Here is a 24,358-nt window from a genome sequence, read left to right on the forward strand (position 1 = left end):
TGGAAGAAGTACTGGCTCCCTGCTGCTGAGTTGAAGTAGAAGGGAGAACCAAGGTTGTCTGGGCCACCGAGGAGCAATCAGAATCATGGTGGCATGGTCTAATCTCAATTTGACTAGAGTCTTTTGAATGAGAGGAAAAGGAGGAAACGCATATAGGAAACGTTTGCTCCAATCCAGCAGAAAAGCATCTGCCTCTAGGCGATGAGGAGTGTAGATCCTGGAGCAAAATTGAGGCAGCTTGAAGTTGTGGGGGGCTGCAAAGAGGTCTATCTGAGGTGTCCCCCACTGAGCAAAGATCTGATGAAGGGGGTCGGAGTGGAGCGTCCATTCGTGAGGCTGAAGTAGACGACTCAATTTGTCTGCCAAGACGTTGTCCTTCCCCTGAATGTAGACTGCTCTGAGGAAGGTGTTGTGGCGAACCGCCCAATCCCAGACTCGAAGAGCTTCCTGACAAAGAGGGGCCGAGCCCGTGCCCCCTTGTTTGTTGACATAATACATGGCGACCTGATTGTCTGTGCGAATAAGGACCACCATGTCGTGAAGCAGATGTTGAAAAGCTTGGAGAGCATTGAAGATGGCCCTGAGCTCCAGAAGATTGATTTGATGGAGTCGTTCCGCACTGGTCCAGAACCCCTGAGTGCGAAGACCATCCAGATGGGCCCCCCATGCATAGGTCGATGAATCGGTCGTTAGAACTTTCTGATGGGGAGGAGAATGAAACAGCAAACCTCTGGATAGATTCGAAGAGGTCATCCACCAGAGAAGAGACTGCCGTAGAGCAGGAGTGACCACAATGTGACGAGATAACGGGTCGGACACCTGAGTCCACTGAGATGCCAGAGTCCATTGAGGGATCCTGAGATGTAGTCTGGCAAAAGGCGTCACATGAACTGTAGATGCCATGTGGCCTAAAAGGACCATCATGTGTCTCGCTGAGATGGATTGGCGAGAAGACACTGACTGGCAGAGTAGAAGGAGAGCATGTAAGCGTGGAGGAGGAAGGAATGCTCGAAGTTGAATGGTATCCAGGACAGCCCCTATGAAGGGGAGAGACTGGGTGGGCTGAAGATGAGACTTTGGAAAGTTGATCTCGAAGCCCAAGCTCTGCAGAAAACAAATGGTAGTCAAGGTCGCCGAAATGACCTTGGGAGCGGACGGGGCCTTGATGAGCCAGTCGTTGAGGTATGGGAACACCTGGAGACCCATGTTCCGGAGTGCAGCGGCCACCACTACCAGACACTTCGTGAAGACTCTGGGCGACGAAGATAGGCCGAAGGGAAGCACTCGATACTGCAGATGCAGATGTCCCACCCGGAATCTGAGGAACTTGCGGGAGGCCGGATGAATCGGGATGTGAGTGTAGGCCTCCTTGAGATCCAGAGAGCATAACCAATCGTTCTGCTCGATGAGGGGATAAAGAGAGGCAAGGGTCAGCATGCGGAACCGTTCCCTGACCAAAAACTTGTTGAGGACCCGAAGGTCCAAAATGGGACGCAGATCGCCCGTCTTCTTCGGGACCAGGAAGTACCGGGAGTAAAACCCCTGGTTTTGTTGATCCACCGGTACCGGCTCGACGGCCCGAAGCCGGAGCAAAGCCTGAGCTTCCTGGAGAAGAAGAGCGGTCTGTGTGGAGTTGGAAGGATACTCTCTTGGAGGATGGTCCGGGGGGACCCGTTGGAAATGAAGAGAGTATCCCTCTCTTACGATGGAGAGGACCCAGAGGTCCGTGGTGATCGCCTCCCATCGATGACAAAAATGATGGAGACAACCCCCTATGGGAAAAAATGGGGTAGGCAGAACGAGATCGGTTATGCTCCCTGGAGGAGAGTCAAAAAGGCTGAGTAGCCTTGGGAGCAGCCGGCATTTGAGGCTTTTGCTGAGTCTTCTGGGGCGGCTGTCGCTTTGCAGGCTGTCTCGCAGGAGGGGCCTGCCTTGGTTGATAACGCCTTTGGTAGATTATAGGCGGTCTAGAAGGACGAGACTGTTGTGGTTTAGGCTTAGGCCTCATGATAGACTGGAAAGATTTTTCGTGGTCTGACAGTTTTTTAGTAACAGTCTCGACAGACTCATCGAACAGATCCGCTCCCGCACAAGGCACATTTGCAAGTCTGTCTTGGAGATTCGGATCCATATCAATGGTGCGAAGCCAAGCCAGTCGACGCATGGCGACCGAGCAGGCCGCAGCACGAGCCGAGAGCTCGAAAGCATCATAGGAGGATTGCATCAATTGGAGGCGCAACTGGGACAGGGTCGCCACCACCTCCTCAAACTCAAACCGAGCCTCAGCATCGATGAAAGGTGTGAACTTGCGGAGTACCGGCAAGAAAAAATCCAAATAGGACGAGAAGAAAAAATTGTAATTGAGCACTCGAGTCGCCATCATTGAATTTTGATAGATACGTCTACCAAACTTATCCATCGTTCTCCCTTCCCTGCCAGGAGGCACGGAAGCGTAGACTTGGGAGGGGTGCGAACGTTTAAGGGAAGACTCGACTAGGAGGGACTGGTGAGAGAGTTGAGCTCCCTCAAACCCCTTGTGGTGCACGATGCGGTATCGAGCATCCAACTTGCTAGGTACCGCAGGTATGGAATACGGTGTCTCCAAACACCGCATGAGAGTCTGGTCAAGTAACTTATGTAGGGGAAGCCGAAGTGTCTCCGCCGGAGGATGAGGTAAATGCATGGTGTCCAGATACTCCTTAGAGTACTTCGACCCAGTATCTAAGGTCACATCCAAGTCATCCGCCATCTGTCTGAGAAAGGATGAAAAGGAAAGTTGGTCCGCCAAGGCCGGCCGGCGAGACGGACTAGAAGACGTGGAAGCCTCCGGTTCCAGGGAGAGCTGGGAGCGGCATGGAGAGTATGAGGTAGATGGTTCTTCATACTCCGGTCCCTCTGGCTGGGATAAATCTGAGGATGAGTATCCCATACGCTGCATTTTCTTCTGTGGAGACACCTCCGAATGACGCGAGGAGTGTCTAGAAGAATGTCGAGATCGATGCCCCTCCCGATGCCGGGATGGGGAACGTGATCTTCGATGCATCGATCGATCCCTTGAAGCCTCGAAGGAATGGATTGGACTCGATGCAGTGGAGCGCATGGGAGGCAACGATGCCGACTCACGCAGTGCCACCCAAGTCTGGTATGGAGTGCGAAAGAACTCCTCCTGCGATGCAGTATGCCCAGGACTCCGATTATCAGGGGCCGATGTAGTACCCTGGTGACGTGGAGGTGTAATGGGCTCTAAAGGCGGCATGTCAGAAAGGGAAGCCCGCCTAGTGGGTTCCGCCGCCCTCCGCCGCTCCCCCTCGTCGAGCAGGGAAATCGAACGACGAGGAGGAGGGGGAGGGGGCGGACCGCTCTCCGGGACCGGGACCGTAGTATCGCCCTGAATATTAGCGATAAGCCTTGGTCCCATCGTCCACATGAGCTCAACAAATTGAGCTTCGAGCAGGGATTTAAGCGATGCCGATATGGAGGGATCCGCACCGAAAGGGGGTCCTCCTGCACGGTCATCGCGTTCCTTCGTGGTCGAGTGCTTCTGCTTGGTAGCTTTGGGCACTTTTATGACCACGGGAGGAACAGTGGAAGGCGGTACCTGAACCGAGGAGACGGGAGCAGGAACCGATGCTGAACTCGATGCAGAAGCCGGTGTGAACGATGCTGGCTTCACGATGCTCGATGCATGAGTCGCAGATGCAGGCTTCGAACAGACCGGTGAAACATCCGTCGAAGTCGAAGCAGATGGCTCCTTAGAAGACTCCATCTTAAACATGGACTCCCAAAGTAAGCAGCGCCGTTTAAAAGAGCGCGCTGTGAGCGTGGAACAAGGCCGGCACGATTTCGGAACGTGTTCTGGACCAAGACACTGAAGACAGCGCCGGTGTGGGTCCGTCAACGAAATCGCACGCTGGCACTTGCTGCACTTTTTAAAACCGGTGATAGGCCGGGACATAGGCCGGAAAAGTGACGTTGCTAGGTCGAAGGAGCTAGGTCGCAGCCACGAGGCCGGCCCGGCCGAATCGCCGGACGAAATAATTGTAACTTTTTTTTTTTTTTTTTTTTTAAATAGAAATAAAAGTCAAAGAAAGTAAGAAAACAATAAAACGCGGGGAAAGAAGGCAAAATACTGAAATTTCAGTCAGCGCAGAATTGAAGAGAACTTCTCAGCTCCGCGGAAAGAAAAGAACTGAGGAGACGCGCCCGGTACATCGGGCGGGAAGGCACTGGCGCATGCGCGGTGCGGGCATCTCGAAACTTCTGAGTTTCTTCAAGCAAGACATGCTTGCAAGATGTCCGTATCGGGGCTCTGTCGGATGACATCACCCACTAGTGAGAATACCTGCCTGCTTGTCCTGGGATAACAGGTGTTATCCAGGGACAGCAGGCATATATTCTCACATGTGGGTGACATCATCTACAGAGCCCCGATGCGGACAGCTTTTTCAAGCAAACTTGATTGAAGATTTAAAGTTTGCTCTGCTGCTCCACGCATGCGTGCCTTCCTGCTCCACTAGAGGGCGCAACTCCCCCTCGTGGTCTCCAGTTCACTTAACCAGCAAAGAAGCCAACCTCGGGGAGGCGGGCGGGTTGTGAGAATATATGCCTGCTGTCCCTGGATAACACCTGTTACGGTAAGTAACTGTGCTTTATCCCAGGACAAGCAGGCATGATATTCTCACATGTGGGTGACCTCCAAGCTAACTGAAAAGGGGTGGAGGGAAGTTGGCAATTTAAGCAAATAGATTACGCAATACCGATTGGCCGAAACGGCCATCGCTCCTGGACAATGTATCCAGGCAGTAGTGGGAGGTGAAAGTATGAACCGAAGACCACGTGGCAGCCTTGCAGATTTCCTCAATGGGTGTGGACCGGAGGAAGGCTACGGAGGCTGCCATCGCTCGGACTTTATGTCCCGTTACTCGACCATGCAGCACGAGACCAGCCTGAGCGTAGCAAAAAGAAATACAAGCAGCCAACCAGTTGGACAAGGTGCGCTTGGAAACTGGGCGACCCAGCCGATTAGGGTCGAAGGACAAAAACAATTGTGGGACTGTCCGATGAGACTGAGTGCGTTGGAGGTAAAAGGCCAACGCTCTCTTACAGTCAAGCGTGTGTAGCGCCGTCTCTCCGGGGTGAGAGTGGGGCTTGGGGAAAAATACTGGCAAGACGATGGACTGGTTGAGATGAAATCAGACACCACTTTAGGCAAGAACTTAGGGTTAGTGCGGAGGATCACCTTGTCATGATGGAATACCGTGAAAGGTGGGTCCGCCACCAGCGCCTGTAGCTCGCTAACTCGCCGAGCGGAAGTGAGTGCGAGCAGGAAGATCACCTTCCAAGTGAGGAATTTCAGATGGCATTTGTCTAATGGCTCGAAGGGGGGTTTCATGAGTTGAGCCAGGACCACATTAAGATCCCAAACCACCGGGGGAGGTTTGAGAGGAAGGTGGACATTCAAAAGACCTTTTCCTTCCAGGGATTGATGGAAGGCAGCAATTGCACTAAGATGTACCCGAATGGAGTTGGTCTTCAGGCCGGAGTGAGAAAGATGGAGCAAATACTCCAGGACCAAGGGGACCGGGACCGACACCAGGTCCTGGTCGTGCGAGGAGCACCAGGACGAGAATCTGGTCCACTTTTGGGAATAGCAGGTTCTAGTCGAGGCCTTCCTCGAGGCTTCCAGTATTTCCTTGACTGATTGCGACATAGGGGGAGAGAAACCAAGCATTCAGATGAAGAGACTGAAGATTTGGATGCAACAGTGAACCCTGGCTCTGCGATAGCAGAGAGGGAAACAGAGGCAGAGGCAGTGGATCTCTGGTACTGAGGTGAAGTAGAAGGGAAAACCAAGGCTGGCGTGGCCACCGAGGAGCAATCAAGATCATAGTGGCTCGCACTGGTTTGAGATGGACCAGTGTCCGCAGAATCAGAGGAAAAGGCGGAAACGCATATAGAAACCTTCCCTCCCAATCTAGGAGGAAGGCGTCGGCCTCGAGGGAATACATCCGGGAGCAGAATTGAGGGAGTTTGTGGTTGAGGGGGGAGGCGAACAGATCTATCTGAGGAGTCCCCCACTGAGGTTTGGGCGTGCAGCGACCACTCGTGTGGTTGGAGGAGGCGGCTGAGTCTGTCTGCCAGGCAGTTTCGCTCTCCTTGTATGTACACCGCTCGAAGGAAGATGTTGTTGGAGATCGCCCACTTCCAGAGGCGCAGGGCTTCCTGACAGAGGGCCCGAGACCCCGTCCCCCCTTGCTTGTTTACTTAGTAAATTGCTACCTGGTTGTCGGTTCGGACGAGAACCACCCGGTCGTGGAGCAGATGTTGAAAAGCCACAGCGGCGAGATAGATGGCCCGAAGCTCTAGCACGTTGATGTGGCAGCGGCGGTCCTCTGTTGACCACATCCCCTGAGTGCGTAGGCCATCCAGGTGAGCTCCCCAAGCGTACTCCGACGAATCCGTGGTGAGTACCTTGCTGTGTGGAGAGGCGAGAAAAAGTAAACCTTTGGATAGATTTGAAGAGTTGGCCCACCAGAGGAGCGATCGTTGCAAGGAAGGAGTCACTGTCACGGGGCGGTTGATTGGGTCCCGGTCCTGACGCCATTGGGAGGCCAGGGTCCATTGAGGAATCCTCAGGTGGAGGCGGGCGAAGGGTATGACGTGGACGGTAGAGGCCATGTGGCCCAGAAGAGTCATCATCTGCCGAGCTGATACCGAGGTCAGCAGCGAAATCCTTCGGCTCAGACTTACTAACGTCTCTTGACGTGGAGGGGGAAGGAAGGAGCGGAGTCGAACCGTATCCAGCACGGCCCCGATGAACTGTAAGGACTGAGAGGGGCGCAGCTGGGATTTTGGGAAGTTTACCTCGAACCCCAGACCTTGAAGGTAAATAATAGTCTGTCGGGTCGCTGAGATAACCCCCTCCCTGGACGGGGCTTTGATCAGCCAGTCGTCCAGGTAGGGGAATACCTGGAGGCCCTACGCGTGTAAGGCAGCTGCGACCACCACGAGGCACTTCGTGAAGACTCGGGGTGACGACGCCAGGCCAAAGGGGAGGACTCGGTATTGTAGGTGCAGGTCCCCCACCTGGAAGCGCAGGTACTTGCAGTGAGCGGGGTGCACTGGAACATGTGTGTAGGCTTCCTTCAGATCGAGGGAGCAGAGCCAATCGCCCTCGTCGATCAGAGGGTAGAGAATCGGTAGGGAAAGCATCCGGAACTTTTCCCGCACCAGAAATTTGTTGAGTCGCCTCAAGTCTAGAATTGGGCGCAGGTCTCCCGTCTTCTTTGGTACCAGGAAGTAACGGGAGTAGAACCCTTTCCCCTGTTGGTCGGGGGGAACCACCTCCACTGCCCGTAGGCGAAGCAATTCTCGAGCTTCTGAGAGAAGGAGGGGTAACTGGGTTCGGTTGGGAGGGCACGCTCTTGGAGGATTGTCTGGAAGGTTTTCTCGAAAGTTGAGAGTATCCTTATGAGATCACGCCAAGGACCCATGCGTCTGACGTGACTTGTTCCCAGCGCGGGTAGAAGGCTCTGAGGCGTCCCCCGATGGGAAGGAGGCCTGGGGCTGTGGCGGAGGGGGCCAGCCCCCATTCGCTTATCCCGTCAAAAGGACGGGGATGGTTTGGCGGTCGCAGGCAGTTGGGACTTGGGCGGAGCCCGATGGTGAGCTTGCGGGCGTCTGGGTGGAGGCCGTGAGAAGGCAGGGGTAGACTTTTGAGGGTAACGGCGAGGAGGGGTCCTGAACGGCCTGGACGTTGGCGGTTTTGGTTTTTGCCGAACGAGGGAGGCAAACGAGCGTTCGTGCTCTGAAAGGCGTTTCGTAGCTGCCTCGATAGTGTCATCAAAAAGTTCTTTGCCCACTCAGGGGAGGTTAGCCAACCGGTCCTGTAAGTTGGGGTCCATGTCGACGAGGCGTAACCAGGCTAGGCGGCGCATGGCGATAGCGAAGGCTGCCACTCTGGAGGAAAGTTCGAAGCCATCATAGGCCACGTGAAATAAATGGAGACGTAGGTTGGAGAAGACCTCCAGGAGCAGGTTAAAGGCTCCTTGGCGTGAGGCCGGCAGGTCGGTCGCAAAGGCTCCCAACAGTCCAATGAGATGTTTCAAGTAGGACGTGAAGGTGAAAGTGTAACTTTGTACCCTAGAGACCATCATAGAGTTCTGGTACAGTCTTCTGCCAAACTTGTCCAGGGTCCGGCCCTCTCGACCTGGGGGGACCGCCGCTGAGACCCGGGAGGGGTAAGCCTTTTTCAGGGAAGATTCTACCAACAGCGACTGGTGGTAGAGCTGTGGTTGCTCAAAACCTGGGTATGGTACTGTACGGTACTTGGACTCCATTTTGGAGGGGACAGCTGTTACCATATAGGGGGGTCTCCAGATTCCTGAAGAAAGCCTGTTGGAGTACCTGATTGGGCGGTAAGCAAAGGGACTCTCTGGGCGGCGACAGTAAATCTAGTTCCGCTAGGTACTCTTTAGAGTATCTTGAGTCGGACTGGAGGTCTAAGTCCAGAGCGTGGCCCATGTCCTGGACAAAGTGAGTGAAGGAGGGGCGAGACGTTCCCGGGGCCCCGTGCGGGGAACGAGACCTCCGTCGGGCGGAGAAGGACGGGGAGGCTTCCCTCGAGTATCGAGGTTCATGCTCTGACCCGTGCTCCGAGACCGGGGAAACACTGTGGCAGTGTTCCGGGGTCGAGGACCTACGTCGTTTCGAGGAGCCCCTCTGAGACGATGCTGGGGTACGGGGTACCGATCGATATCGAATCGGTGACCTCGACCCGGACTCCCTCGGCCCGGACTCCCTCGGCGAAAGCCTGGGACCTCGACTCGGAGCCCCGGTCCGAGGGGTAGTTAGGAGGATGTGAGGGTTGGAGAGTGATAACTCAGTCACCTTCAGCGGTCATGTACGGGGTGTCGGTGAACGGCCTCGTAGTGTGGGAGAACTCCGGGCCTTCTTAGAGGTACGGCGGTTTGAGGTTTCGGTCGTCTTAGCGCGATGCTTTGCCCCGCGGCGGTCCGAGGAGGGAGAGCGTCTCGGGCACCTCGTGGAGGAATCTGAGGAGGATGGAATGCGGCAAAGCTGGCGCACTTTGCCCCGAGGGGGCTCAACGCGAGGCTCAGGCTGGTCCGGCGCACGCGAGGTCGAGGTCGGGGCCGGTTGTAGATGGGCAAGTGCAGCGGACAGCTCCGACGAGATCATCGCCCGGAGCAGGTCCTGGAAAACGGGCACGGACAGCAGCGAGGGCATGTCCGATGCCTCGGTGCACTCCACCGGGGGCGACCTCGTATCAGAGTATTCCCGTGTGGTGGAGGCACGGCCCGAAGGCTTAGAAGGCTTCGCCGGGGCTGAAAGCATGGGGCTTCCACCATGCATCGCCGGTGTCCCCGAGGCTGGCTTCTTCGCTGGTGCGGAACCTGAAGAAGGAAGAGGAGACTTACCCGGGGCCGAGGCTTTTTGCTGTCCCGAGGTCTTCGGGGTCGAGTCTCGAGGTGGTGCCGAGGTATTCGGGGCCGAGGTCAAGGCTGGGGTCGAGGCCGGGGCCGACCTCGAGGCCGAGGGTTGGTCGGCGGTGAAAAGGTCCGCCATGTGGGCTTTTCTTCGACGAAGGGCCCGGTTCTGAAAAGTAGCGCACTGGGGGCAGGAATCGGTTGGATGGGCGGCCCCCAGGCAGAGGATGCACCGGCAATGCGGGTCTGTGATGGAAAGAAGCCGCTCGCACCGGGTGCACTTTTTAAAGCCGGTCAAAGGCCGGGACATAGAAAAATGAAACTGGCCGAGGCCCAAGTAGCCACGCGGCTGCGGCGACCCGGAAGCCTCCGGGTCGGTCAAAAAGAAGCAGGAACAGATAAAAAAATAAATAAAAAACGCGCACAGCGACTAAATCACTAAAAACAAGAAAAAATCGCGGTGCTAGAAGGCAGTTGGGGCAGAGCCTAAAAATACACGTCTTCTAGGCTCGGCGGAAAAATTTGAACTGGAGACCACGAGGGGGAGATGCGCCCTCTAGTGGAGCAGGAAGGCACGCATGCGTGGAGCAGCAGAGCAAACTTTAAATCTTCAATCAAGTTTGCTTGAAAAAGCTGTCCGCATCGGGGCTCCGTAGATGACGTCACCCACATGTGAGAATATCATGCCTGCTTGTCCTGGGATAATATTCAGATTGATAATTCATATTCATTCATTTATCAGAGTTTTGTTGGCAGTGAATTATATGAGGCATTTGTTAATTTTCTGTATGTGGCTTGCTAGAGATTGTACAGACTGGCGGCCCTCTGTGTATAAAGGTTGCCCATCCTGCTCTAACAGGAAAGCAGGAAGGCACAGAGAGAAGGAATTGTGCATTTGGTTTATGCCTTTTCCAGATGTACCTCAAGGCGAATTAATACAGTAGGTATTGGTAGGTATTTTGCTGTCCCTGGAGTGCTTACAACCTGAGTTTGTACCCAAGGCAATAGATGTTTAAGTGACTTGCCCAAGATCACAAAGAGGCACAGTGGGATTTGAATTGGGCTTCCCTGCTTCTCAATATGTTGCTCTATCCATTAAGCTACTCCTCTACTTAACTCCTAAGATGAATAATACCAGTCATGATGATAATATACAGTCAAACCGTGGTTTGCGAGTGTTCTGCAAGACGAGCAAAACATTTTCGCAAATCGTGACTCGCAAACCGAGCTTTGACTCGATTTGCAAGTCCCCCTGCCCGCGAACTGGCATCGGCCCCCTGCCCGAACACCATCCCCCGCCAACCGGTATCGCCCTCCCCTCGCATATGCCCGCCTGCCCAAACTGAAGCTTTACCTCCATCTGGCACCGGCATGCAGCACCAACCCACAGGAGATGCTGGTGCCCAAAGATCTTGCTGCTTGCTGGACTGGGCCTTGAGCATCTGTGCATGCTCAAGGCCTTCTGGCTCTCGTTCTCTCCGAGAATCTCGGAGAGAGGTGGGAGCCAGAAGGCCTTGAGCATGTGAGATGCTCAAGGCCCAGTCTGGCAAGCAGCACGATCTTCAGGTACCAGCACCTCCTGTGGGTTGGTGCCGCGTGTCGGTGCCAGATGGGGGGTAAGGCTTCGGTTTGGGCGGGCGTTCACAACGGGGGTGTGGGTGGCATTTGCAAGTGGGGGGGGGGGGAAGGATGTGGAAGCGCACCAGTGGCCTCGGGGGTGGGGGTCTTTTGGAGATGTGTTGGGGGTAGGGTGGAGCAGCGCCGGTGGCCGCAGGGGGAGGGGAGGAGGTAGAACTCATTTTGATATATGAGTAATTTGGTTTACGAGCATACTTCTGGAACGAATTATGCTCGTAAACCAAGGTTCCATTGTACTAGAAGAAGATAATGTAACATTCTAACTTTTAATAGCATAAAAATGCAGAACGTAACACAAAGCTCCACTAGAGGGCAAAAAAGCTCCAAAATCCACCACATAAAAACTTGCTCACACACGGTCTAATCACTTAATTGTGTAAAGTAAAATAATTAAACCTACCCATTTCCTTTGAAAATGTGCAGTTGTAGAAAGGTTTAACAAAATCTCACACACTTATAGAACACCACACCTTCTAATGCACCAAGTGCAGACATGCAGTATGTAAGACAGATCTTACCAGGTACACTTCACTGATCTTCTGGATTTGACAGGGTGCACAATGATTGAAGGAATGTTGCAGACTGGTCAAAAGGAAATTAATGAAACTAAGGGCAAAAAAATAGACTGAAAAATCTTATTTTCCAGCATTTTCTTCCTGAATTATTTTCCTGTTTTTACTCAAAAGCACCAAAACAAGTAAGCATGTAAAATCTGTTTGTGCTCTAGATAAAAAAAGTTAGATTGTGAGTTCTCAGGGGACAGAGAAATACCTACTGTACTTGAATGTAACACACCTTGAACTACTACTGCAACCTTGTGAGCTAAATCTAAATCCCTTTTGTTTTCTCCTTTGTATATAATTGTTATGAAATGGACTATTTTCTTAAAATTCCTGAATAAATATATTTGTGAAATATATTGGAAGATTTAAAAGGAACTGTCAGATGCCTTTAACTCCAGCAGAAAAGTCAACAGCCTTTTTAAAGATAAGCCCCGATTTTCATACATATAAAGCAATATGACTCTGGCTTGTGTACAGGGTTGCTAGGGGTATAAAAAGATTAGTAGTGCTAGGGGGTATAAAAAGATAGTGTCCTTTTACTGATGTTTCATATCACACCGCCAATCCATTGGCCTATCAATGCAAATTAATGGGTAGAGGTAGTCACTCATGCAGACTGATCATAATTCTTCTCTTCTAGGCTTGGATTTTCATGAGTTAACTCCTATCTTAGCAAACACCTACAGTAGACATTTTTTGTATATCAAAATCTTTCATGTCACTGTGCTGCTTTTAAGAATGTCTCGCCTGCCACGTGAGATTCCATGCCTCAAGCACACAAGCATGTTCCTGTTCATACCTGTTGTTTCATAAGAAACACTTGCTCATCCTCTGCTACCAATTCTTTCTCGTGGACTAACTGTTGAAGAATAAAAGTGAAATTTAGATATTAAAATGCTTGATGAAATGATGTGCTAAGAGCAAAACAGTTTCAAGGACCAAGAGAGTATCTTTACAAGAGAAGACGAGAAACACAAACAAATTCCTAACTGGCTATTACTGATTAAGGATTTTACATCCTAAGAAGCAGTCTACAGTCTAAAGCAGGGGTGTCCAACCTGCGGCCCAAAGGCCGCATATGGCTCGATGAAGTATTTTGTGCGGCCCCGGTTGAGGGCGATTCAGTGTTTTCCTCTGCTGCCCTCGGGTGTTTACCGTCTTGCCGTCTCCTCCTCTGTCTTGCTGCAGTGTTTGCGCAGCCCCAGAAACATTTTTTTTCAGCCAATGCGGCCCAGGGAAGCCAAAAGGTTGGACACCCCTGGTCTAAAGTATATTAAAGTAAAAGTAACAGGACACATTCTATACTTAGAATATAGCCTTTGATTCACCGCTTTAAGAAAGCTTCTACCAAGCATTAAAAGCCATGAGTCATTTAGGATAAGCATCTACTAGCCTTGCCCAGCAGGAAAGTGCAGTTTTTGCCCATTCTTCCTAACAGAATAGCTTAAGCTCTTCCAAACTAGATGAGTAGTGCCCATGAATTACAATCTTCAAGCCTTTCCATGGATTTTCTATTAATTCAGGTGTGGCTATTGTATGACATGAGGACATTTATTTCATTACTGAGTCACTGCATCGCTGCTCTTGTTTTGTGCTTAGGATCACTGTTCTGCTGAAAGATGAGTTTTCCTCTTAATTCCAGAACTATACCAGACTGCAAGCAGTCGAAACTTTTTGGATCGGAAAGACCAGTCGGTTTGGACAAAATGGTTTCATGAATTGATGCCTTAAGACATTTATATGCCTTTTCACTCATTTGCATGCGCAGTTCGGATCGGGTGCAGATGGGGTCTGGAGGAAGGTTACTGAATCGAGCCGTAGTCAGAAAGTGAGCGCAAACCGATCGGTTTGCTTAGTGAATCTAGCCCTAAATACATCCTCCAAGGACTAGCAGAATCTGGTTTTATTAAACAGTTGAAAATTAAGAACACACATTTTCTCAATGGACACTGATGTGGTTTAGCTATGTATTAGATGGTGAAAAATATGCAAGGCTGATAAGACCACAAGGCAGCAATGAAAAAAAGGGATTATGGTGAACCATATTTGAGAGGAAAAGCTGTGCTAACACAAATCTAGAGCTCATCAGTGAACTTATAATTATACAAGTGTTTTAGGAGGAAGTTGAAATTAAGCGTTGAACAGTTTTGCACCATTTCTGCACATGTATACCTTTCTTACTGGAGGTCTTACAATGAAGTCTTCATATGCATCCTCTGGTTTTACCGTTGTGAAATTTTCATGTAAAATAGCTATTTTTTTTTCATTATCCCAACCAGCAGGGCTATAAAATAAATAAATAAATTAAACGTCAGCAACCCAGTCTATTCTGTTATAATTTTTCAGTCTTCTGTACTACATTATACTGTTGTAGATATATCTGAGCAAAAAAATGTTAAAAGTTAAGGGGTCTTTTTACTAAGACGCGCTAGCTGTTTCAGCGTGCACTAAACGCTAATGTGTCCATAGAATATAATGGATGCGTTAGTGTTTAGCACATGCTAAAATGGCTAATGCGCTTTAGTAAAAGGACTCCTAAATTTTTGTGCCAGATTTAAAGAACGAATAAAGTTTTGTAGCACCGTTTTCTTCTGCTTAAAAGAGAGACTTCAAGACAACCAAATTGTAAATATTTGAGATTTCTGACAGATGAGGAATTTGTGATTAAAGATGATTCACATACAGAATACATGTTATAAAAGAAGAAGCTCTGTCATGTTTTGTGGAACAAATCTTTTAAAGTGATTTATACATAGTGCAGATGACAGAGGAAGCTTACTTTTGCTCTATACAAGATTGTATATACAATTAAGCCACACAGACTGCTCTAGGAAACTCAATTTTATTTTTAGGTATTTATATACTGCCTATCAAAGTTATCTAAGCAGTTTACAATCAGGGACTGAAGCATTTTCCCTATCTGTCTTGGTAGGCTAACAATCTATCTAATGTGCCTGGGGCAATGGAGGGTTGAGTGAATTACCCAGGGTCATAAGGAGCAACACAGGGTTTGAACCCACAACCTCAGGGTGCTGAGGCTGTAGCTCTAACCACTGTGCCACACACTCAACCAGAGTCCAAGCATATCTAATCATTCTACCTTACTCTATATCAGTGTTTCTCAACTTCAAGCCACGTACCCCTCCCCAAGACTAACAAATATCAACCAAGTCTCTCCTACCAAGCTCCGTCCCAGACCCCACCCCCATAATGATAGTACTGATTGTAATGCAATTTCTTCCATTCATTTTTCATATACACACAATATAATTTTTGTAATACATAATGGTAACCACAAAATGAAAAAAAAAAAACAACAAAGCCAACAACAACCCTCAAAGCACACTGTATGCAGAGAAAATATTAATCATTTTTTTTTCCACAGAGGTCAATACAGATGACTTTAAAATATGCAATATAAGTGAATCTGTTAAAAAGAAGCCCAAAACTGGTCTTAGGGATATTTGGAGCATTGAGATTAAGCATCAAATTTCAGCATCTCAATAGCCACAAATTTGGTCTTGGAGGATGAGATGTACAATGTCTGCATCTATGAGACAAACTTGGTTTTTTTCTTCTGCCTAGAGCATTTTGGACCCCAGTTAGATTACAAAAGTTAAATAGTTCAAAGTCTAATAGTTCAAAGATGATGGCATTGTAATCATGAAGTAGGGACTTTAGATCATCTTTTGCTTTATTGTCCCTTTATCTTAGCCTTTTGGAATTCAATTTGGGATCAAGTAAATTGTTTATTGGAAAAGCATGTGGCGTTATCTTATGATACAATACTATTTGGTATGTCAATGAGAAAAAGAGCCGAATATTATCAAATAATAATAAACTTTTATTGATCATGTCAGGAGTCGCCATTCAGCATATTACAAGTAATTGGAAAAATCACAGTAGACTCAATTATAATTTCTGGTGGAACTCATTATGTCACATCTATAAAATGGAAAGAACAATAGCTATACAACAAGGGAATTATAATACTTTTAATAAAATTTGGGAGCCATTAACTTCTTATTGTAATGAGTAGATGCCATTTTCTATTGAAATATACACCGTCTAATGTTAGGAGGGGGGAGGTTTTATATATTAGTATTCATAATGGGAAAATAATAGAGGGAATAATGGGAGGGGAGGGTGGTAATTTTATGCATTATAAGATAAATTAGAATGATCGTCAAGTGATTTATTTAATTTTATTGTTTTGATGTTTGTACACTTGATGTAAGATTGAAAATGAATAAAGATTTATAAAAAAAAATATATACAATATCACCTCAGTAACAACTATAGAAAAATAGACAAATATAGTGCAAAATAGACAGAATATATAAATTCTCAAAACTGACAAATTTTGATTGCTAAATTGAAAACAAAATCATTTTTCCTACCTTTTTTGTCTGGTGATTTCATGAGTCTCTGGTTGCCTTTCCTTCTGACTGTGCATCCAATATTTATTTTTCTGTCTCCTGCACGCTTCCTCTCATTTGGACCTCATTCCCTTCCCCATCCAACATCTTTGTCCTTCCACGAGTCCAACTTTTCTTCCTCTCTCCTCCACCCCTATTGGCAAACTGTCCATCTGTCCTTCTCTCATTCCCTCTCCCTTGCTGCAAAGGGAGTGGGGATGGATAGATCGATCCAGGGTGCTCTCTCCCACTCCCTCTACTGCCACATCCAACATTTCTTCTTCTATCAACCCCCGGATCATGTGCAGCATTTTTCACCACTGCCCAGCCCCTTGCCTATTTCTCCTTCTATCACCCCTCTCCTGCACCATGCCATATCTCTCCCTCCATCACTATATTCAGCATTCCTCCACCTTGCATCCCCTTCAGTCTGTCCCTGTTTCCTCTCTATCACCATATCCAACATTTCTCCTTCTCATCCTTCTCTTCACCATGCATCTCAACCTCAATCCTCTCTCTCTATGCCCAACAATTTTGCCCTTTCTTCCTTTCCCCATGTGTACAACTTTTTCCCTCTCACTCACACTCATACCCCACAATTCTCCCTTTCTATTCCCTCCTCCCTCTTATGTCCCAAGTAAGTGCCCCCTTCCTCCCTCTCTTCTGTGTCTCATGTTCATGCCCCCTCCCTTCCTTCTGTGTCCCAAGTTCATGCCCCCCTCGGTGCATTCCAAGCCTTTGTCCCAAATTTGTGCCCCTCCCATGTCCCAATGCCCTCCTTCCCCCCCCCCACTGCTTTCTCCATTTGTCCCACGATCATGTCTCCTTTCTTCCTTACTTGTTTGCTCCAGGGCCCTACTTGCTCCTTCAGAGCCGTCCAGCTGGGCTGCTCCTTCCTGCCTTCAACCGCACAGGGACATGGGCAGCGGCTCTTACATGCTGCTGACCCACAAGCCTTCGCTCTGATGTCAGCTCTGACACTGGAGTGAAGGCTTCCGGGTCAGCCACATGCAGCGTGCAAGAGCCACTGCCCATATCCCTGCAACAAATATGGCTGAAGGCAGGAAGGAGCAGCCCACCTGGAAGGAGGTAACTGCGATCCCTGCTGACCCAGAAGGCTTCCCTCCTACAATAATGGCAAGCCTTCTGGGTTGGCTTTGGCGGAAGGAGAGTATGGGATCCCCGTTGGCGGCGTCCATTAAGGAGGAAGGGGGAGGGAGACCTGCACAGTGCCACATACCCCCCAACGAGCGGCTTGCGTACCCTAACTACTTGTTGAGAAATTCTGGTCTATATAGATCAATTTCTCTGGGGACAGAAGATTAAAATAGGGTGCAACAACAACAAAAAAACAACCAACAACAAACACATGATCAAAAGGAAAGATTATATCAATCGGAATCAAACTTCCACTCCAAAACATATTTATCTAAATGTTCATGTTGCTAATGTGAAATTAACTTACATAAAAACTGCATCTTTCTCTACCACTAAGGCAGGTGTGCTGAAGTGAAAACCGTATGTTCTATGAACAATGTATTTATACAATAAATCAAGGTTCTTTTCTTCCTTTACTGATGTATAAATCAAGGCAGCACCATCTTAGGGAATTGTTCAAGGAAAAGTTAGAACATGAAAATGAACATTGCTTAGATAACAGAACCATCTAAAGGACTGTGATTATGAAAATAAACACAGCTTAATCAAGGTTACCATTTTTAAGAAACTAGAATTCTGACATCTGTGTTTAGAGTTATCCAGATAGTATCATGAGGTTTAGATGCATAAACTTTGTGGAAAATATTTACAAAAAAAAATATCAGTCCACAGCAAAAGTAAAACAGAACTGTGCTCAGGTATTTTCTTTTTCTGGCTACAATTCCCTGGCATAACACACGACTGCCACTTCCCAGTAGTCCAGTGTATTGCAAACTGTGTGCCTCCTGAGATTTCAGGTGTGCCACGGTACACTGGGGAAGAGGAGAGATACTGGTGCCAGCTGACTGTACAGGACGTGCCTCTCGTGAAGAGAGGCATGTCCTGTAAGCAATCTCCCAATGCCGGCACCTCTTCTCTCTGCTGGCCTTTCTCTCCAGCTCTCCTCTTCTCACCGGCTCTTCTCTCTTTCTCTCTGCTGGCCCTTCTCTCCTCTCGGCGCAAGACCTGTTTGAAGAGCCTTTGTGCATGCGCTGACATCGGCGTGCTGAAGTTATGCATGCAAGCGACGTCATCACGCCAATGCCAACACACTTCCGGGTGTCTCGAGCCGGGGACACTAGGTTTAATGTGCCCTGGCTCAAAAAAGTTTGCAAGACACTGCAGTAGTCCCATATGAAGTCACCCTGACACATCGGCAGGTGCCTGGCATATGGAGCTCCTATAGACTACAAAAGGGAGCTATCAAGAAAAAGTAAAAAAATGGTACAATGCTCAAACTGACCACTGATCATGCCTAAAGTCTGAATTAGCTACTCTAGATTGAAAACTTAAAGCCCTGGAAAACTGAGTTGGAAAACAGTTTGAACAGATTCTGACATAGCGAATGAATAAAGAAGAAAGCAATGCTGTATTAATAGTGTACTGAGCCTCTTAATTTACAAGTATTTAAACACCTTTTTGAAATCTAGTCATAAGCTAATGCTTGTCTATTCAGGGTTTAAGATTTCAATCACAAAATAATACAAACCATGCACTTAATATTTGAGAAATGATAGTTTTGCAGGTTTCCTCTTATGAAAATTTTATTTATTTATCTAAAAACTTATAAACTGTATTTTTCACTCCATAAGACGCACTTACCTCTAGAGGAGGAAAAACCAAGAAAAAACGTTCTGAACCAAATGGTGTGCCTGTTCCCTGTCCCCCCCCCCCTGGTGATCTAGTAGTAGGCTGGGACAGGGTACAGGGCACATCTAGTAGTGGGCACATCTAATGGTAGGCACGTCTAGTGGCAGCCAGCCAACTCCCAAACTCCCAGCCAGTGCCAAGCCAGCCCCAAGGCAGCCAACCCACCCCCAAGCCAGCCAATCCCCAGTCAATCCAGCCAGTCCCAAGCCAGCCAGCCCAAAGGCAACCAGCTAACCCACCCCAAGCCAGCCAGCCCCCAGTCAACCCGGCCAGCCAGCCACCAGTCAGCCAGCCCAAAGGCAAAGGCAGGCACCTCCCCTCCCCCGGTACCTTTTTTGGCATCCCGGCGGTCCAGTGCGCTTTCTGCGCTCCTGCCTGGGTTCCGCTACTCTCTTCCAGCAGTGTCAGCAGCAGAAAAAGTGCGCGTCTGCCTCCTGTACCGCTGCGCCACTGACGCTGTCTGAAGAGAGCAGCGGAACCCAAGCAGGAACGCAGAAAGCGCGTTGGACCGCCGAAATGCCATAAAAAGCGCATGCCTGCCTCCTGCACCGCTCTCTTCTGGCAGCGTCAGTGGCACAGCGGTGCAAAAAGTGCATGCCTGCCTCCTGCACCACTAATGCTGCCGGAAGACAGCAGGGTACCCAGGCAGGAGTGCAGAAAGCGCGCTGGACTGCCGGGATGCCAAAAGTAGGTACGGGTCTTGTTTGGGGTTTTTTTTTTTTTACATTCGCTCCTTAAGACGCACCCTTTTTGGCAGTGGAAAAAGTGTGTCTTATGGTGCAAAAAATATGGTACCGCTTTAAAACAAAGCAGTGTATAATCAACATACAAAACATAAAACATACTACATCAAGCAAGCAACTCTTCCAAAACCTAATGCATTGAACTTCCCAGCTTCACATAAAAGCTGACACAAACAAACATTTCTTCAACATTTTTTAAAAAACACCCTGGGCTTAACACAAATGCATTTGCTCACTCAAACCATTCCAAAGCTTTACACCCATGATGTAGAACACTGACAACCCTATATGCACATGTGATAATAGTGTTTACTCTGTCAGTGGTTAATCTCATTGCATTTTCTGACCTTAATTTTCTGGTTGGATAGTACTGTTTCACTCTGAGGCCTTACGATATAGGGTCTGATGCACAATAGACAGAAGAGTGTCAGGATGCTGGTGTTCAAATAGATAATCAAAAACGCATCATGTTTTCTGAGGCCTTTTTTCACCTCAGCTGAAAGGATACATTGCAAGCAGAATCTACGAATGTGAGATTGGATAAAATCAAAGTGTTCTTCTCTGTAGTCATGTTCCTTCTCTAATATGCTCACTGCATCACACTGTAAAAGAAAAAGCAAACAGCGAGTGTCAGCTGCTTATCCGTGCTCATCATTGTCACTGAATTTGCAGACACTACATGAAACACTTATAAGCTAAAATTATAATTCCTGCATACAAGGGAAGATTTGCAGATTAGTATTTCTATAGAAATACTATTTATATGGGTTATAACTTTCCCCTTTTGTAAAGTTATTACCAAATGTGCAGGATTTTAAATAATACACACAATCTAAGACCATGTGGATTATTCTAACAGACTTCTATTCTACTTAAAGAGAAAAAAGGAGAGAGAAAAATAGTAAGACTTATTTTGTGATCAGCTAGAATTTATACCTCCAAAAGATAACTATAGTACGTTAATATGGATTTGATACCTTTACCAAATCTTTTTACAAATCAAAGCAGTACAAGTAAAAACTACACCAATGTGAAAAAACTTAAATTGATTGAAACTAATGAAGAAAGACATCCAGGATTCATCAAGATGAAGATAACAATTTGTTCACTAAAAGTAAGTAGCAGATATACTGTATAGAGGAGCATTTTTGATATGACATCTACAACATAAGTCCCAAAGAAACAGGAGATGATTACTTCCCAAAACTTCAAAAGCAAAGAACAAACAGCGAAGGAAGAGTTTTTTGGATACGAGGTCAGCTTTCCCATTCAATGGTGTAAAGTCTACTATCTTCCTAAGAATGTCACAAAACACTTTGCAAAACCATAAGAAATGGCTCTGCGAGCCATTTCTTATGGTTTTGCAAAGTGTTTTGTGACATTCTTAGGAAGATAGTAGACTTTACACCATTATACTAATAGACTCCTGGAAATATTGGATGATTAAAGGCATACGCACTTTAGATGATGTTATTTCTGATGGTAAGCTGCTTGATTTTTCACAATTGCAACACAAATTTGGTCTTAATAAAACACAAAATTATAGATGGTTGCAGTTGAAGCAGGCCATTCAGGAAGGGTTCCCTGAATGGAAAAATTTGGAGGTTCAAAATAGTTTGCCAGTCTTATGTTTTCAGGTAGATTTCCTGGGTCACCAGGCCGCTCAGTGCTATAAATTAATATCTGGATTTTTGAATAAGAAACCAAAAAATGGTCTGCGTGACATTTGGAGCATTGAGATGAAGCATCAAATTACTGCATCTCAATGTCCACGAATTTGGTCTTGGGAAGTTGAGATATACAATGTCTGCATCTATGAGACAAACATGTTGGGGTTTTTTTTTATTACATAGAGTATTTTGGACCCCAGTTTGGTTGCCTAGAGTAGATAGTTCTAAAGCTAATAGATGTTGGCATTGTCATCTGGAAGTTGGGACGTTAGATCATTTACTATACTATTGTCCTTTGATACTAAAATTCTGGAGATCGATTTGGGATCAGATTAATAATTTATTAGAAAATTCAGTGGCACTATTGTATGATACCATTTTATTTGGAACATCTAAGGGCGAAAAGTCAAATTTTGGCAAAAAAATAACAAACTTTTGTTTATAATGATGGGAGTTGCCATGCAGCTTATTTTAAAGAATTGGAAAAATTGGGATAGATTAAATTATTCATTCTGATGGTAATCCCTATGTTATATCTTTAAAATGGAAAAGTTTATGGTCATTCAGAAGGATTATTATAAAAAATTTATGGACGTATGGGAACCAATACTAAACATTGTAAAGATTGATTTATTTGTATAAACTGAGGGAAACATGCACATCTGGGGGAGGTGGGAGGGAGATATGTTTTGGCATTTATTAAGAAATATAGAAGGGTTGATTACAAGTATTTTTATGAGGTGTTTGTAAATTGGAAAGTGGGTGGGAGAAAATAAGTCTTGTTTTTATTCTATCAAGTATATTGTGCTGTAATGATAATAATTTATGTAAATGCATCTTCTTTTGTGCACAATTGATGTTCTAAAAATGAATAAAGAATTAATTAATTAATTAATTAATGTAAGTATCAGATATACTGTATAGAGGAGCATTTTTGATATGACATCTAGAACATAAGTCCCAGAGAAACAGGAGATAATTACTTCCCAAGACTTCGAATGCAAAGAACAAACAGCGAAGGAAGACTCTGGTGTTCAATGTCCGAAAGAGAGTTAAGAATTCTTTGATACGAGGTCAAGCTTTCCCGTTCAAGACTGGCTCACAGAGCCATTTCTTATGGTTTTGCAAAGTGTTTTGTGACATTCTTAGGGAGATAGTAGACTTTACACCATTCTACTAATAGACTCCTGAGGCAGACCCATTTGGGCCAAAACACAATTGTGTCGAGTCACGAAATCTCAATAAAAAGACATTGAACACCAGAGTCTTCCTTCGCTGTTTGATCTAGAACATAAGAATAGCCTTACTGGGTCAGACCAATGGTCCATCAAGCCCAATAGCCTGTTCTCATGGTGGCCAATCCAGCTTACTACCACCTGGCCAAAACCCAAGGAGTAGCAATATTCCATGTTACCAATACAGGGCAAGCAGTGGCTTCCCCCATGTATTTCTCAATAACAGACTATGGACTTTTCCTCCAGAAACTTGTCCAAACCTTTCTTAAAACCAGCTACACTATCCGCTCTTACCACAACCTCTGGCAGGTTCCAGAGCTTAACTATTCTGAGTGAAAAAGTATTTCCCTGTAATTTCAGCGAGTGTATTTCCCTGTAACTTCAGCGAGTGTCCCCTAGTCTTTGATGGAGTGAAAAAACAATCCACTTGTACCCATTCTACTCTACTCAGGATTTTGTAGATTTCAATCATGTCTCCAACTCAGCCATCTCTTTCCAAGCTGAAGAGCCCTAACCGTTTTAATCTTTCCTCATATGAGAGGAGTTCCCTCCCCTTTATCATCTTGGTCGCTCTTTTTTGAACTTTTTCTAGCGCCACTATATCTTTCTTGAGATAAAGAGACCAGAATTGAACGCAATACACTTCTCCCACTGTATCCATGGGAGTTAGGGTCAGAGACGGCCTGCAAATATTAAAAAACCGCAAATAATATTCGGGCCGGTTCTGCCCCAAACCCCTGCTTCCTCCTGGCTATTTTAAGGCCTGTAAGACCCCCTTAAGCCTTACCTGGTGGTCTAGCGGGTTTTCAGGGCAGGAGCGATCTTCCCACGCTCCTGCCCCGTGCAGGAACTCATAGGAAATGGCTGCTTTGAGCTCCTGTCGTAGTCTCGAGAGAACCATATACATGATTCAGTGTGTGTGTGTGTATATATATATATACATACATACATACATACATATATATATGCATCTGCGCATGCTCAAGGCCTTCTGGCTCTCATTCTCTCCATTCCCACCGAGTTAAGGTAGGATAGATGACCTACTGTCATAACTGAAGATCCAAATGTGCCACTACATCTACCCTGTTAAACTTTATGAACAGATGGCAAGAAGACCAAGTGGCAGCTCTATAATTTTCTTCCGGGGACACTGTCGAAGATTCAACCATGAGGAAGTTACACTTCTAATGGAGTGCGCCTTCACAGGTATAAGCGGATGTCTTTCACTTCCGATATAAGTTGAAGAAATTACCATATGGATCCATCTGGAATGGTCGCTTTCGAGGGTGGTTGACCTTTACAGGCAGCCTCCGCCAATAAGAACAAATGATTTGACAATTGAAATTAATAATTGTAACGGTGTTTTTGATGGTGATCACCTTAGCCCGATAAGTGTTGGAACTACAGGCTTTGTCATGCAGAGATCCCTTCCTCAGAATTTCAAATTCAGGTATGATCTTACTCATAGTCCCATCTTTCTTACTGAAAGTGGTTTCCAGCTTTCACATCAACCAAGAAGTACGCTTGCCTGCTTTCACATATCCATATGGCACAGCAGGATCCTTAAGATTGGGGGTGCCTCCCCACCTCAATATTTGTCTGGAGCTATGAAAGGATCTCTGGCCCAAAGGCCGCTACCACAGCCACTTTTAAACCTGAGACTGCAGCCTCAAAGAGCTTCTTATGAACAAAATCCAGCCTGCGATCTTGGGTACCCTTTAATCCCATGCCACATTCACTGGGGAGGGAGGTACACTTTGTACCCTGCACCACTGTAGGAGGGAGAGAAATGCCAGCC

General features: G+C 47.1%; 1 protein-coding gene across 1 annotated transcript in view; it reads right to left on the minus strand.

Annotated features, from left to right (window-relative positions):
* DYNC1LI2 (dynein cytoplasmic 1 light intermediate chain 2) overlaps positions 1–24,358 on the minus strand; it is a 125,249-nt gene that overhangs the window by 47,198 nt on the left and 53,693 nt on the right. Inside the window, exons 6-9 of the mRNA XM_033941511.1 lie at positions 20,164–20,257; positions 17,531–17,666; positions 13,820–13,931; positions 12,447–12,506 (exon numbers count right to left, since the gene is read on the minus strand). Of these exons, the coding sequence (XP_033797402.1) occupies positions 12,447–12,506; positions 13,820–13,931; positions 17,531–17,666; positions 20,164–20,257 (402 nt within the window). The remainder of the gene's footprint in view (positions 1–12,446; positions 12,507–13,819; positions 13,932–17,530; positions 17,667–20,163; positions 20,258–24,358) is intronic.

The sequence above is a fragment of the Geotrypetes seraphini genome, chromosome 4 (genome assembly GCF_902459505.1).
Source record: "Geotrypetes seraphini chromosome 4, aGeoSer1.1, whole genome shotgun sequence".
NCBI classification, from domain to species: domain Eukaryota; kingdom Metazoa; phylum Chordata; class Amphibia; order Gymnophiona; family Dermophiidae; genus Geotrypetes; species Geotrypetes seraphini.